General features: G+C 44.3%; 1 protein-coding gene across 1 annotated transcript in view; it reads right to left on the minus strand.

Moving 5' to 3' along the window:
- Positions 1 to 13813, minus strand: part of DNAH11 (dynein axonemal heavy chain 11) — a 4227155-nt gene that overhangs the window by 2073730 nt on the left and 2139612 nt on the right. Inside the window, exon 36 of the mRNA XM_069648254.1 lies at positions 2795 to 2933. Within this exon, the coding sequence (XP_069504355.1) occupies positions 2795 to 2933 (139 nt within the window). The remainder of the gene's footprint in view (positions 1 to 2794; positions 2934 to 13813) is intronic.

Here is a 13813-nt window from a genome sequence, read left to right on the forward strand (position 1 = left end):
ACTTTTGTGATATTAGTATCATTGGTCTCCATAACTGATAGTTGAGAGCCGAAGGGTGAAATGAGGAAATGTAGAAGACCTCTTCCCAATAACAAATGAAATGCTGTAATACAGTACATATCATGTGTGTCCCAAGGAGGTCATGAGACAGGCACATGAAATTCATGGAGGCCAGATTCTCTGGAGCTCCAGCCAAGCTGAACTGGGTACATGACCTATATGAACACATATTCAAAGAAATCCCTTGCATTTGGATTTTAACAATGCTTCCAAATGATTCCCCAGTATCAGACCTTTTAATAATGAAACTACATTACATATTCACTCACTCCATTCCATCCAAGCTCCTACAGGCTATCAGAACCTGCAGAATTGGGATTCTATTAGAAAGTTTTTAAAATATGTCCTCTTCTGGATCCTGATTTCCTTGCCCGGGCAGGCCTTCCTCCACTAACTCACCCAGGAAGAAAAGAACCTGTCATGCCTCTCCACAGCACCCACTATGGCTGTATGGTCCAGGTTCCCCAGACTGGCTCTCATAAGTTAATAGAGGCAGTGCACGCCTCCATGTTCCATCAAGTGGTGCTGTTGGTTTACTCCAAATAGAACCACAGTCAGTGGTCGAAATGAGTGGGAGCGTTCGGGAGCGGTGCTCCTCTACTTTTTTAAATTACCTTTTACAGCTCCTATACTTTTATTTTAAAAAGAAACCATTCCGGAATGGTTTCGTTTTAAAATAAACGTGTAGGAAGAAGTTGAAACTTGCACTTTCAGTGCACTACACTGAACGTTCCTTTAAACAGCAGGTATAAGTGTCTGGGTGTGTGTATTGTGTGTGGGAGGGGGCGTGTGATGGGGTTTGTGGGGAGCGAGAGCAGTCCAGCAGGGAACATAGCTCCACTACTTCTTTTGGTACACTTCGACCACTGACCACAGTCCTATTTGCAACTGTCAATGGCTAAGAAGAGGTGAGCTCGGAGGACGGGGAGCCTGTTGACTGTCTGCAGTCCCATGCCCACTGCAATTACGTACATACAGCATCCTTGTTTAAGCCACCAGACATCTCATTTCCACAACTGGGAAATACTATTTATGTGGGCCAGTAGGGGGGTCAGTGACAGCAACAACCACATGCATCATATAGGTGGGACAGTAGCACAAATGAATGTTGATGTGCATTGGCCGATGTGTCCTACCTGACCTCTCACTGGAGTAGAGGCATAGCACAGTGTATTCCTCTCCCTGAAAAAGTTTCCCACAAGCAGATATTAATACTGCCACACCAAGGTCCGTGTGATCAGTAGTAAAATTAGTTGAGTGTTCTCCCGACCTTTATGGAATTTTGCCAGGTACTCTTGCAACTGCCTTCTTCCCTACACAGCAGCAGGTACAAGCTGAGACATCACTTATACCACACAGGTTTCTGTCTCCTTGACCACCTGTTGTTGCTCCACCTGCAACCTGAACCACCAACTGATGGGGCACAACCTCCTTCTCCTCTTGCTCATCACCTGCCCTAATCCTCCTGAACCCCCACCTCCACACTATCCTACTCCTGAATCATCTGCTCAACCGCCGCTCTTCCTCCTAATTTTCAGAATTCCCTCAACCATGACCCCTTCCCAGTTCACCGAGAACTGTGCTGATGGACCCAATTGCCTCACCCCTCATGCTCTGGCATCTATCTGTCTATGGCCTCCCCCAACAGCACTTGAATATCCTCCACTTGCATCACCTCACGTTTCAAAGCCCACTGTTGTTGGCCAACTGTCTAAGAGCAGAATGGGCCTGCAACTATAAATTAGCAGGTCAACAACCAACTCACCATTCAGGCAATTTCCCTCTCCTCTGAGGAGATGTCTGCTTCTACGTCACTGAAATGAAACTCTCCCCAGAGCAGCCACCCCCGTCCCACAGATCACTCACCTGAACACACTCATTTTTCAACTACAGGTGTCCCAAACTGTGCACAGCACACTCATACATGGCTTTTTCCTACTGATTCTTGAATTTACAAAATACATTTTAAATCAAATACAACACAGAGGCAAACAACACATTGGAATAAACAGACAAAAACATTCACACAAGAAAAACTGTGGCATTGCACAAAAAGGAATGGGAACTGAGGAACAGGCAAAACTAAATTTTTCTCTTTCAAAGGTTTCTATTATGAAACAGAGGAAAGGAAAAACATATTTTCGTATTTTAATGTGCTTTAAGGGAAAGTAATACTAAGGCAAGAATGTAAATAAAGACCCACAAAATCTTGGATAACACGCACATTGAAATTACCATACACAAATGTGTTAAAACACTACTCCAACCACAACCTATCACCATTCTTTAATAACTGTCAAAACTCCCCCAAATCAGTCCAAAATATCTCAAAAAACCCTCCAAGTGTGAGCGTACCCTAAGACGAAAGATTCATTTTAGAGATTCAACGATTCTGATTGGTTGCTCAAACTCCGTTGATGCAGTTTGAGGCTCACAATAATCATTACAAGACTCCAACTCCTCTTCAAGATCCCAGCAAGAGTTTCAGCTCTAGAAAGACCATCAGGGGTCCTGCTGACTTAGTCTTATGCTTCTCACAGGTTTGAGAACCAGCTTACTTATTTTGTGAAGTTTGAGCAGGTGTATTAACTATCGCACTCCTAGATGGGTAACACTGCAAGTAATACGCACGTTTCACGTTTATATGACATTTACTGGAGAGCTATTTAGGTCTGTAAATAAAAGTTTGGTTTCACACAGTAGCATATACCAAAACATAAAGGCAGACGGTTACCTGTTTAGAAAGTAGCTCTGTGCAAAGTGTGTAGAGTGTGATGAACTTCCTGGCCAACAACCTAGCGTCAAGGAATCCTTCAGCAACAAGCATTATCTCACAGATAAGTTCAATGTCAGGGACCACCATAGCACAAGGCCTAAAATAAATAAACGGTATTGTTAAAAACACTCCTCGAATGACAAATGTTTAGGACTAATGGGAAAGGCAGCATTAAATTAAGGTTAAATTATATCAGAAACATTGACTATTTGTATAATTCTAATATATCACAAAATGTGTTGTCTTACTACTTTAATTATACTATGCTAGCACGAGTTTTGTCTAGGAAGCCTGGGTCAGCTGGTTATCAATTGGAAGATGTGACCTATAAAATGAATCACAGCTGGCTGCAGGGGCGCTACATTAGCATAACTATTTACGTGATGTGGCTGGGGCAAAACAAAGTTCTATGGTACAGTGTTATTGCTATCCACTTTTCTACAACATTTTCTCTGCATATTTGCGCTTGCCTGCTACATTCTGGAGCGAGAGCATGCCAAGCTATTGTGGATGTATTTTTTGCGGGGTGTCTTCTTGCATGCGTGTTTTAAATGCACAGAGGATTGGAAAAAGTAGCAGTGGGGAGTGGGGCTACAGAAAGAAAAAAATACTTAAAAAAATGGAGAGGCAAGGTTATGTCCGCAAGGGAGAAATTGGCGGAAACACAAAGGAGCTGCGCTCTGGTGAAAATGTTCTTTTCGGAGTGCTGTTCTGTGGAGGCCCGATGCCCACTCAACTCTATCTGCCTTTGCCTGCAATTCACCCCGTGTGCTGTTTGAACACACACTCTGGGAGAACTGCAGTAAGTAGCAATATGTTTATTTTGAAGCTGCATTGAAAAGTCCTCCTTTGCTCATCAGGATATCTCAAGCCCAAAGGTAGAAATGGTCCAACATGATATATTTGTCTTGAACTTTCAGACATTGTACTATTAGGGTGAGTGTTGCAAAATGAGCACCACACCCAGTATGCATTTCATGCTCAGAAGGATTGAGTTCCAGAATTACTATCAGAGACATATTTTACATTGGTGGTCATTGTTCTGTTCCCAAAAAGCAGGTAGATGTCATGCAAAGCAGCGACCACCCGACCATCAGGACAATCCACATTATTCTACATCTACATCTGCTCATTAGCATCATCCACATCACTCTGAACAACTTGAAGGGCAGGGGTGGAACCCAAAGTATTTTATTTTTCAATTTCCAACACTGTGTGTTCCCCATGAAACAAAACCACAGAGACAGATGACAACTGCCAACTGAGTCTCCATAACATGCAAAGAATGGGTTGGGGCTTGGGCTAGAAAGGCCACGTGACAGAGTGAAGCAGAGGATCTGGAAAGGCCAAACATCGAATGCACTGGGAAGTTGAGAGCAGGGACATGTGTGCAGAGGAGCCAAGCCAGGGCAAGCTGCTCAGTTCCAATTATTGCTGCCTTTCTGCGTGGTGCATGAGGTGGTGGGGACCACAGAAAGCTGCACGATGAGAGGTACATCTGCCATAAGAAAACCCTGAATCACAAGCAACAGGTGCCATGTTTACAATGCACAATGCAAAGCAAAATAGCGTTTTCCCTCAAGTATTCTTTGACTTCAAAAGCAATGTAGGAGTGTGGAAATGTTACCTCAAGACGTCAATACATCATTCCGAATTTTGGTGCTCCTCATTCTTCCATGACTAACTATAGTAGGGGTCTGCATCTTTGGCTCTCCAGATGTTTTGGACTACAATTCCCTTCAGCTGTAGACAGTATAATAAATGGTGAGGGATCATGGGAGTTATAGCCCAAAACATCTGATGTTACTGATCCCTGTTCTATAGTAAAGCATACCTCTCACACCCTTTGAAGCCATTTGTGAATGTACTTATTGGGTTCCTGGAGCAGGGATGCCATTGCTAAAAATGCCTTAAAAGATGTGCATGAATTTGATACAAGGGCTTCTTTGAAGGTGCGTAAAGCTAGGAAGGAGCCTGTAGTTGTCAGGTCAAAGGCATTGCATGTACCCAAGCGATGGAAGGGGGACTCTGTGACCATACTTCCAGTTCCCTGCACTCCTGAGACAGTGAGACTACGTGAATAATCAGGATGTGGGACTGTGGGAGAGGAAAAGTGTACGTCTTCTGACCCTTTGAATTGGCATCGTGCATTCGCCTGTTGTTGCCAGTGTTTGCCTCAGTAAAAACAATATTTCGACTTTGAGGTTGCAGGAATCACACTTTTTCCCCTAAAGCACTATGCATAGACTGCTAAACAGACTGCAAAAACTGCATTCTTCTTGCAAGTGGCCAACCCAGACCCATCCCCCTGATACTACAGAGGATTTGTTAATCAATCTTAAACCTAGAAAACCTTAGGAAGTAAGGAAACAAATTAGGTCCTGTGGCGTAGCCCTGCAGAACACCCCTTTTCACTTTTATTTTCAAGAAAGCAGTATTACTGAGATTAACAGATTCCTGACAGACTCTCTTAAATCCTTTGTGCTGGTGTGAGTGCTTAATCCCTGTTCTCATGTCCCGAAACACCATGGTACCATTTCCATCCTGCCAGCAACCCTTGTATAGCAAAACACGCCCACACAGTGATGATGAGAACAGCCTGGTTATACAGGTAAATCTGCAGCACTAGCATTGAAACATTTAGATTCTACACAATACTGGTAACCTTTTGACCTGTTATTGCTGAATATTCTCTTAAAACCAGTTTGATATCATGAATCCCATTTCTAGGCATCACAAGCAGGCCTTGAGCACACGCAGTCACCACCTTCCTGAGGCTGGGGAACTTCACTGCATTCCTAGACTGAAAGGAGGGTAGCCCAAAACATGTTCAAAGGTCACTTGTAAGAAACGAAATCAATGAAGCTGTGAAGATCACAACCTAATCTCATGGCAAAATCAGAGCATCTGATTTGGGCAAGTCAAACCATCAGCTAGCCGCCTATCAGCGATTAACCCTAGTCAGACAACTCAATGTTTGTTCTTTGAAATGAAACATGTTTACCCAACACTCTTCAATAGACTTGAACAGTAGTTTAGCATTGTCAAAGACACTCTTAACGTGTATTCTCAAGTATTTTCACCCAACTATTTACCATTATCTCTCACTGGAAGACGGGCAACCTCCCTCTTGAGATGTAATATTTGAGATAGAACAGAATAAAGGAAATACCATCTCATGTACTTATCTATTGATCACTCGATAGCAAAAGGAAGAACGGGCTCATTATTTAACTGAGCGATTATTAATCCTTGGGGTTGTGAACACGGGATGGATGGAGTTGCCTAATAACTTGCATTAGTATGTGGTTAACGTCTTTGTGTTACGAGAGCAATCACAAATTGAAAATAGATGTGTTGATATAGCTGAATAGAGAGGCAGTTCTGTTTAGGAAACAGAATAGGAACCACTGGAATGTTTTATACGAGCTGTAAGGGATCAAGAGTGGCATGTTAGTCATAGGCTATAGACTTATTTCTTAAAACAATAAGAGGGTTGGGGGAAAATCCTATCTATCCCTAATACTAAGAGGGGATTTCCTGCCTCAAAAGAACTAAGGAACATCTGTGTCAGAATGTTAAACAAAAGAGTGCCTCTGTCCTGTGTCCAAACCCTAAGATTGCCCTTCAAAGTTCCAAAATATAAAGGGTTAAAAAAGTGCAGAAAGAAAAGGAATAATGGGCAACCAGGAAAGGGGTCTCCCTTCCCCTAGAGTCATTCTGCTAGTTCAAAATTTCTCTTTCTTGCAATTCAACTGTGCTCAAAGGGCATGTGTCTTCCTTCAAGCATGCAGTTCTTTATAATGTTCAATTTCTCACACTCTCTCCACTTTTCTATCACTGGTATACTCTCCTCCCAGGGTATTTGTGACTTTCTTTCTGGTCCTTAAGAGGGGTATGAGGTTTTGCATCCAAGACTTCAGGTTTGTTTGCCTTCACACTCCAGGTCTACTCCTTTGCCAGGATATCACTTCAGTTATCACTCCTGGTTTACTCCCTTGGCAGGATATTACTTTACTTCTCGTCTCACTCCTGGTTTATTCCTTTATCAGGGTATCACTTCACTTCGCACTCCTGGTCTACTTATCTACCAGGATATCACTTTATCATTTCACAGATGCAAGTTCACTTCTCCCCATACTCCTGCCAGAATTTTACAAAATTGTTTCACAAATGCAAGTCACTGGCATAGCGGGGGCCCCACAACCCCCATGGTGTGGGGGGTGCGCCACCATATGTCCTGGGAGAAATTGTTGCTGTTATGGTTGGGTACTTTAATGGAAATCATTTCTTTATGAAGTCAGAGTGACTTCAAAAAGAAAACATTTATTTGTGAAGTACTAGGGCTCCCCTCCACACCATGACATTGAGGCCTACAGATTGTCTGCAGATGACACAAACAAGTGTTCCTGGCTACTGCATGGACCGGAAGGCTTCGTTCCCTGGACCAACAGATTAAAGCTAAGAAAATGTGCATGTAAGTGTGTGCATATATATGTATATAATGTAATGTGCATGAATGAGTGAGTGCATGATGTATGGATCGGATGGCTGCCTGGGCGTGCGTGTCTGAGTGTGTGGTGAAATGGTGCACACTTAAATGTATGAGTGGCTGGGTGTGTGTGTGTGAGTGTATGGTGAAAGGGTGCACACTTAAATGTATGGTTGGCTGTCTCGGTGTGCCTGTATGGTGAAAGGTTGCACACTAAAATGTATGGGTGGCTTCCTGGGTGTGCCTGTATGGTGAAAGAGTACACAATTAAAAGTGTGGATGGCTGGGAGTGTGTATGATGAATGGTGTGTGTGCTTGTGTTCAGGGGCGGGGAGGAGGGCTAACCCTGTAAAGGTTGCCAGAGGCGCTAACTTCATGGGCGATGGGGAAGGGGCAAACATATTTGTTTGGGGACATATCACTTCTTTATGCATTCTAATGAGACTATTCTAGTGCAGCTTCAATGTTACAAGGAGTTAACTACTTTAAGTCTGAAAGCACCCACTTATGGACTGCTTTAAGAATGAGTGGTCTCCTGACCCCTCTCTACCCTTCCAATGACTTCCCTGGCATGCAAGTACTGAACCCACATCACGATTTCAATTGCCTAAAAAAATAATACATTTAAATGCAAGTACTAACAGTGAAACGCTTTACATTAGTAATTGTTTGACCTTTGTTAATGGTGAAATGCAGGCACTGTTTAACATCTGTGTCCTGTTCTGTCTGGCAATGGCTCTGTAGGTCAGCCAGGTCAACATAGCCCAAAATTGTTATGGGTATCAGGCAGGTAGTTGGGGCAAGCTGGGTGGATGCTTGGCAGGCCTGGCATAGGCACACAAAGAACCCATAGCAGATCCCTCCTTTACTTCCTTCCTAGTGTTTGTAGTAACTTCCTGGTTACCACTTCCTGTTGCCAAACAGGAAGTGTATGGCAATCCATGAGCTCTCTAGTGTTTGGGTGTGGCTGGCTATATAAGCCACACCCAAGATTCTTCCAGTGCTTCGTGTTGCTTACTGTGAGCTGCATCAGCAACACACTTGCCATGCTCTGGATCAGCCAGCTTCTGCTTACCTGCTCCAATCAGCCAGCTTCTGCTTACCTGCTCCGGATCATCCTGCTTCAGCTTACCTGCTCTGGATTATCCTGCTTCAGCTTACCTGCTCTGAATCATCCTGCTTCCGCTTACCTGCTCCGGAACATCCTGCTTCTGTTTACCTGCTCCGGATCCTCCCGCTTCTGCTTACCTGCTCCGGATCATTCTGCTTCTGCTTATAGGTACTCCGTGCTTTCTCCACGCCGCAGCTATCTCCGGTCAAGAGGGGACTTCAACACTGGCACCTGTAAGAACAAAGAAGAACAGTGTTAGAACGCACACTTCAATAACGCTGCGCATACTCACCGAATCTTCCTGTGATGCTGGTATCCAAGTCAGTTGTACGAGTGCACAAACCCCTGCAAAAGAAAGAAGAGACACTAGTCATTGTGGTTGCCCGAATAACGCGGGGACTATTGCACTGCGCTCCCTCTCATAACGCAGTACATACTTACCTAAGCCTCCGTGCAAACTTAGCAGACCACCAAGCCTCCGGTAGCGCTGAACCCGGACTCGAGGCTCTAATATCACGTAATCCACTCCTGCAAGAGAAGAAAAAGGAGAGATATTACCAGGTGCGCTCGAAGTTAAGACGCTGCGCTTACCTACCAGCAGCTGACTTCTACACGCAGTGCTACTCACCCGCAAAATACCTTGGCAAACAAAGACAATACGGACAATTCAGGACACTAAACATTCTCCACAGCGTTCACTTGTGGAAAAGACTTCCTAGCCAGTGAAGAAACTGGCGCCTTGAACACTTGGCCTTGCTGTGAAGGCATATAACAGCGTGTGGCATCTGAACTCAGCCAACAGACATTGACATCATTCATATGAGCGAATCGCGCCCCTGCGGATGCAGGATGGAGTGCACACCTTACTAAAGATCAAGGTAAGCCCTTAGGGGACATCACAGCACACCTTAAAGTAAAGGGAAGGGCCCAGGGGAATCGGGTGAATTCAGGTCCGAGTGTTTACCTTGTATTTAACAGGAATCCCTCCGGGTGAAAACAGGGGAAGTGAGAACTCAGGGGTCAAGGGAGGCTCTTCCATCGCTTCTGCAGAGGCACAGGTGAGTGTGACAAAAATGTTGGGGCGGGGGAGGGCTGAAGCCCAGTCGGCTCAATGGTGTTGCAGCACTACTTGTGTTTAAGGCATTGATTACTTATTGGTAATCTTCACTACTCCTCGCCATAATCTTCCTCGTCCCAGTACTTGTGTAGAAGGCACTTTGCCTCCTACACAAGTACTGGGATGAGACTGCAAGACAGGGAGGTAATGCTTGGCCTAGTTACCTGCAATCTTCATTACTCATAGTCCCACTCTTCGTTGTCCCAGTATTGGGCACTGGGATATGGAAGAGGGACGGGGAGGTCATTCAGGGCCTAGGAGCTGATTTTGGGTGCTGGGACAGAGATTGTGAGGGAGAAGGGATGTGCGGGGGGTGTGGCGGGGTTGTGCGATAAATCGTAATGGTCATTCATGTCCAGGCTAAGCAGGCATTATATGTGGTATAAATATACATCTTTCTCCTAGAACAGTGTGCGGCATACACCTTCAGCATGGTGTCTGTGCGAATTTCACATATGTGGTAATCTTGGCTGGCCGGGAGTGTGTTGTGACCCGTGATTGTGGCCAAGCTCGGGGGGGGCCTTCAGTCGCTCAAGATCGTTCTCTTCCTTCAACTTCTTTGTAGGCTCGCTCTCACAAGTGCCCTTTTCTCATTCCGCACCACGACGTCCCGGAATTTGTTCTGCTACTGGTATAGGTTGCTGCATTCTCATATGGTGTCAGTGTCATTTATCAAGCAGCCTGCACATCTTTGGTGTGAGTCCCAGACTCACTGTGTGCCTGGTTCATTAACCTGCCAGGGCACTTCCAGTCTCCAATCACTCTCTTTTCCAACCACAAGATAATGTCTTTCCAATACTGGGTCACTGACCCTTTCTTTACAAAGTTCCTTAGTTGTATTAATCACCTTTTTCTGGCCCTTTCTCAACATTGTCCATATATGTATCAGACTCTGTTCCCAAACATCGGGTTGCTGCCCCGTTCTTATTACTGTTCGCACTAGTTTCTCCACTTCTTTCAATCTTTCTTTCTCGTGCTGTCAAGGACATGCAACACTCACCATCAAGTGCTCCAGTATCCCGCTCTCCATCGCTGGGCTTACCGGGCAGCTCTGGTAGTCCCTGCGTCTTTCCACCTCCTTTTTCTTCTATGCACTGACTGGAGGTGTGTTCTGTCAATCCTTCGGCTCCCGCTTTATTCTCTGTTGGTTCGGACATCTGTGGCTGTTGGTGGCACCAAAGCGGTCTGCTTCCTGTTATCCAATGTCTTCTCGAGCCACTCTCATCAGCATCTGGAAAAGCCTTGTCTTGAATGTTCACGCTCAGCATCCCAACGAGAGTCTGCACAAGCAAAGTTCCCTGGCAGCCTCTGTCTCTCTCTCCCTGGGCTTGTTCAGCTCTGGTAGTCCCTGCGTCTTTCCACCTCCTTTTTCTTCTATGCACTGACTGGAGGTGTGTTCTGTCAATCCTTCGGCTCCCGCTTTAGTCTCTGTTGGTTCGGACATCTGTGGCTGTTGGTGGCACCAAAGCGGTCTGCTTCCTGTTATCCAATGTCTTCTCGAGCCACTCTCATCAGCATCTGGAAAAGCCTTGTCTTGAATGTTCACGCTCAGCATCCCAACGAGAGTCTGCACAAGCAAAGTTCCCTGGCAGCCTCTGTCTCTCTCTCCCTGGGCTTGTTCAGCTTTGCGTGTTTTAAATTTCCCGGTCTTTATGAATACTTTCCAAAGACTATAGTGCAGTGTTTGCTTACTGGTTCTAGTCATCCTCATTGTTCCATCTCTCTTTCTTGTCTCAGTACTAAAAACGAGGGGGCATGGGTGCAAATAAAGTTGTTGATCAAGCAAGCTTAGGAATTCTTCATTACGTTGCAGTAAGCATTTTGTTGTAGCATTTTACAGGGTCAGAGTCAGGTAGCTTCTGCCTTTCTCTGGCCACACAAGAGAAGCTTCCCTCCAGTTAGTCAGTGGCAGTATCACCAGATTAGCGCAGAGCTTAAATCTAAGGGCTATACTTTTGCTTGTAAATTCTCTTTTGTTCCATTGTATTCCATACCACCCCATAGCTCCACTAGGTATCATTGGATACACTGCCTTTAATGGAAGAAATACATGAAAAAGCATATCTCAGAGCTATCTGTATTTGAATGTTTTTTTAATGTTTTGCCTCAGACCAGTATGAGTAAATCATGGCATATAGTAAATAATATGTGTAGATCTCCTTTCTACTTGTGCGATGCTTAGTACTCTTTTAAATAAACGTGTAACATTGTGAATTAACCGTTTTGCTTAATGTTTTTAAAAACATCTATGTTGTCCAATTTCCTCTGTTGTTATTGAGTATGCAATTCTATGTAGATAATATTTGTGTGCATCAATACAATGTGTCAATTAGATCAAATATGTGAATAAGCTAAATTAACTTAGATTAGCCCCATGCTTTCTTAAAACATGTATGGCCCCTTGGTAGTGCAATTTTAATTCTCTGCAGCTAATGTTAGCTTATAGAGAAAGAAATGTCCATGGTAATGTCTCGCAAGGTATACTTTTTCAATTTACCAGTTGAAACTATCTCTTTTTTACAGATGCAGACACCACATTAGAATCCAGTTCAGTGCCCATTGTAGTATTTATTGTGTGTGGCTGTTTCCACCCCTCACACCTCCCGAGGGCAAGCCCCAGGCTAATTACAATATACATAGCTATGGGAAACTTTTTTTGCCAATGTAGGATTTCTTAGAGAGTTTCAAAGTCAAAGGTAAACTTTTTTGTCAGGGTAATATCAAAATGAAGTCTAATTGGAATGGAGGGGGAAGGAATTAGCCCTGAGGGTGGATCTCTGCAATATTACAGCTAAGAGCTGGATATTCTTGTAAGTCTGAATAGCAGCCACATTTAGCAGATGCATTCCAGGCTGCAATCTAACACATAAGTGGGCCCTCAAAACACAAATCTCTGCTTAGGTTTAGGGTATAAGTTCTGTAAGGAACTCAAGGTGGCAACAGTACAGACAGACACAAGTGATCACAGTTCAAGGGTGTTTATTAAACTGTATAGGTAGGTTCAAAAAATGCCTAATCTAAACCTAAACTAAGATGGGAGCAAGCTACGACCATCAAATAATAATAAGGCAGTCCTACTGGCGTCTTGTAAAGAAAAAGGGCCTATACTAAGAAAAAACCTATTGCCAATCCTTACAAAGAAATACAATAAAAGTGTGGGGTAGGGTTCACAAGAAAGAAAGAAGTGTTCACAAATTAATAGTCAGGATGTGGTAGCCAGGGGTCTCCCTTCCCCATGTTTTGAGCATGGGACAAGGCGGGACTCCAGAGCACAGCACACACTCGATCTTTCCCAGCACAAGACTACAGTTCCGTTCTCAGATATCCAGACCTCTGGTGATTAAGTCTCTTTTCTACAAAAAGTCTCTGGCCTCCGAGGACCTGATGTATTCAAAATAACAAACAAAAAAGTTCAGTTCCATATGTATGTTGGGTGATGACTTCTCACCCCTGTATCCCTCTCTTTCAGGCTCAGATCTACAAAAGTTCTTAGTGATGTCAGGACCTTCGGTGGATAAGTTTCTTGCTTCCGAGAGCCTGATATGTTTGAAATAATAAACAAAAGTTCCTTTCTGATTGTACTTAGGGTGATGATTCTTCACCCTTTGGTCCCCATCTTCCGGGTTCAGACCCCTCTCAAATGTCAGACTCCCTCTGTCAGGTTCACTACGGCATGTATTGAAAAGTTGCATTCACGTGTCGTTGGGTGATGGCTTTTCACCTCTGGGTAACCCTCTTCCGGGCTCAGACTCTTCTCGAATGTTAGCCTCCCTCCGTCGGGTCCACTGCGACTTTTATTCCAAAAGATTTCAACTGTTGCATTCACAAGTCTTAATGTCTTTTTAAACAATTCACTGTTGGCCTCCCTCCGTCGGGTTCACTCGTATCAATACAATGTTCATTGGGGCATCATGCTTCACCCCTTTTTGTCGGCATCCCTCCGTCGGGTTTACTCTTGCCAACCACAAAGTTCATTCGCCTTCCTTACTAAGCGGGAATTGTCCCCTTAGCTTTCCAATTGTTTGTCAGTCAAAGACTTTTGACTGTACAGGGGGGTTTTGCTAGACCCCTGTATGACCACTTTGACCTTGTGGCTCTCCTACAGCCTCCTGGTTTTGGTAGTTTTGACAATAGGGGAATTAACCAGAGTCTCCCAAGTGAGCAACCACATGGTGCCGGATGCCTGTGCAGCTGGTTTTCCCCTGAAGAGTTAACCGTTCTTTGATTTCCCTTTACCTTGCCATTTGCAACTTTCGC

This window comes from Ambystoma mexicanum, chromosome 2q (assembly GCF_040938575.1).
Source record: "Ambystoma mexicanum isolate Mex_15411 chromosome 2q, UKY_AmexF1_1, whole genome shotgun sequence".
Classification (NCBI taxonomy): Eukaryota; Metazoa; Chordata; class Amphibia; order Caudata; family Ambystomatidae; genus Ambystoma; species Ambystoma mexicanum.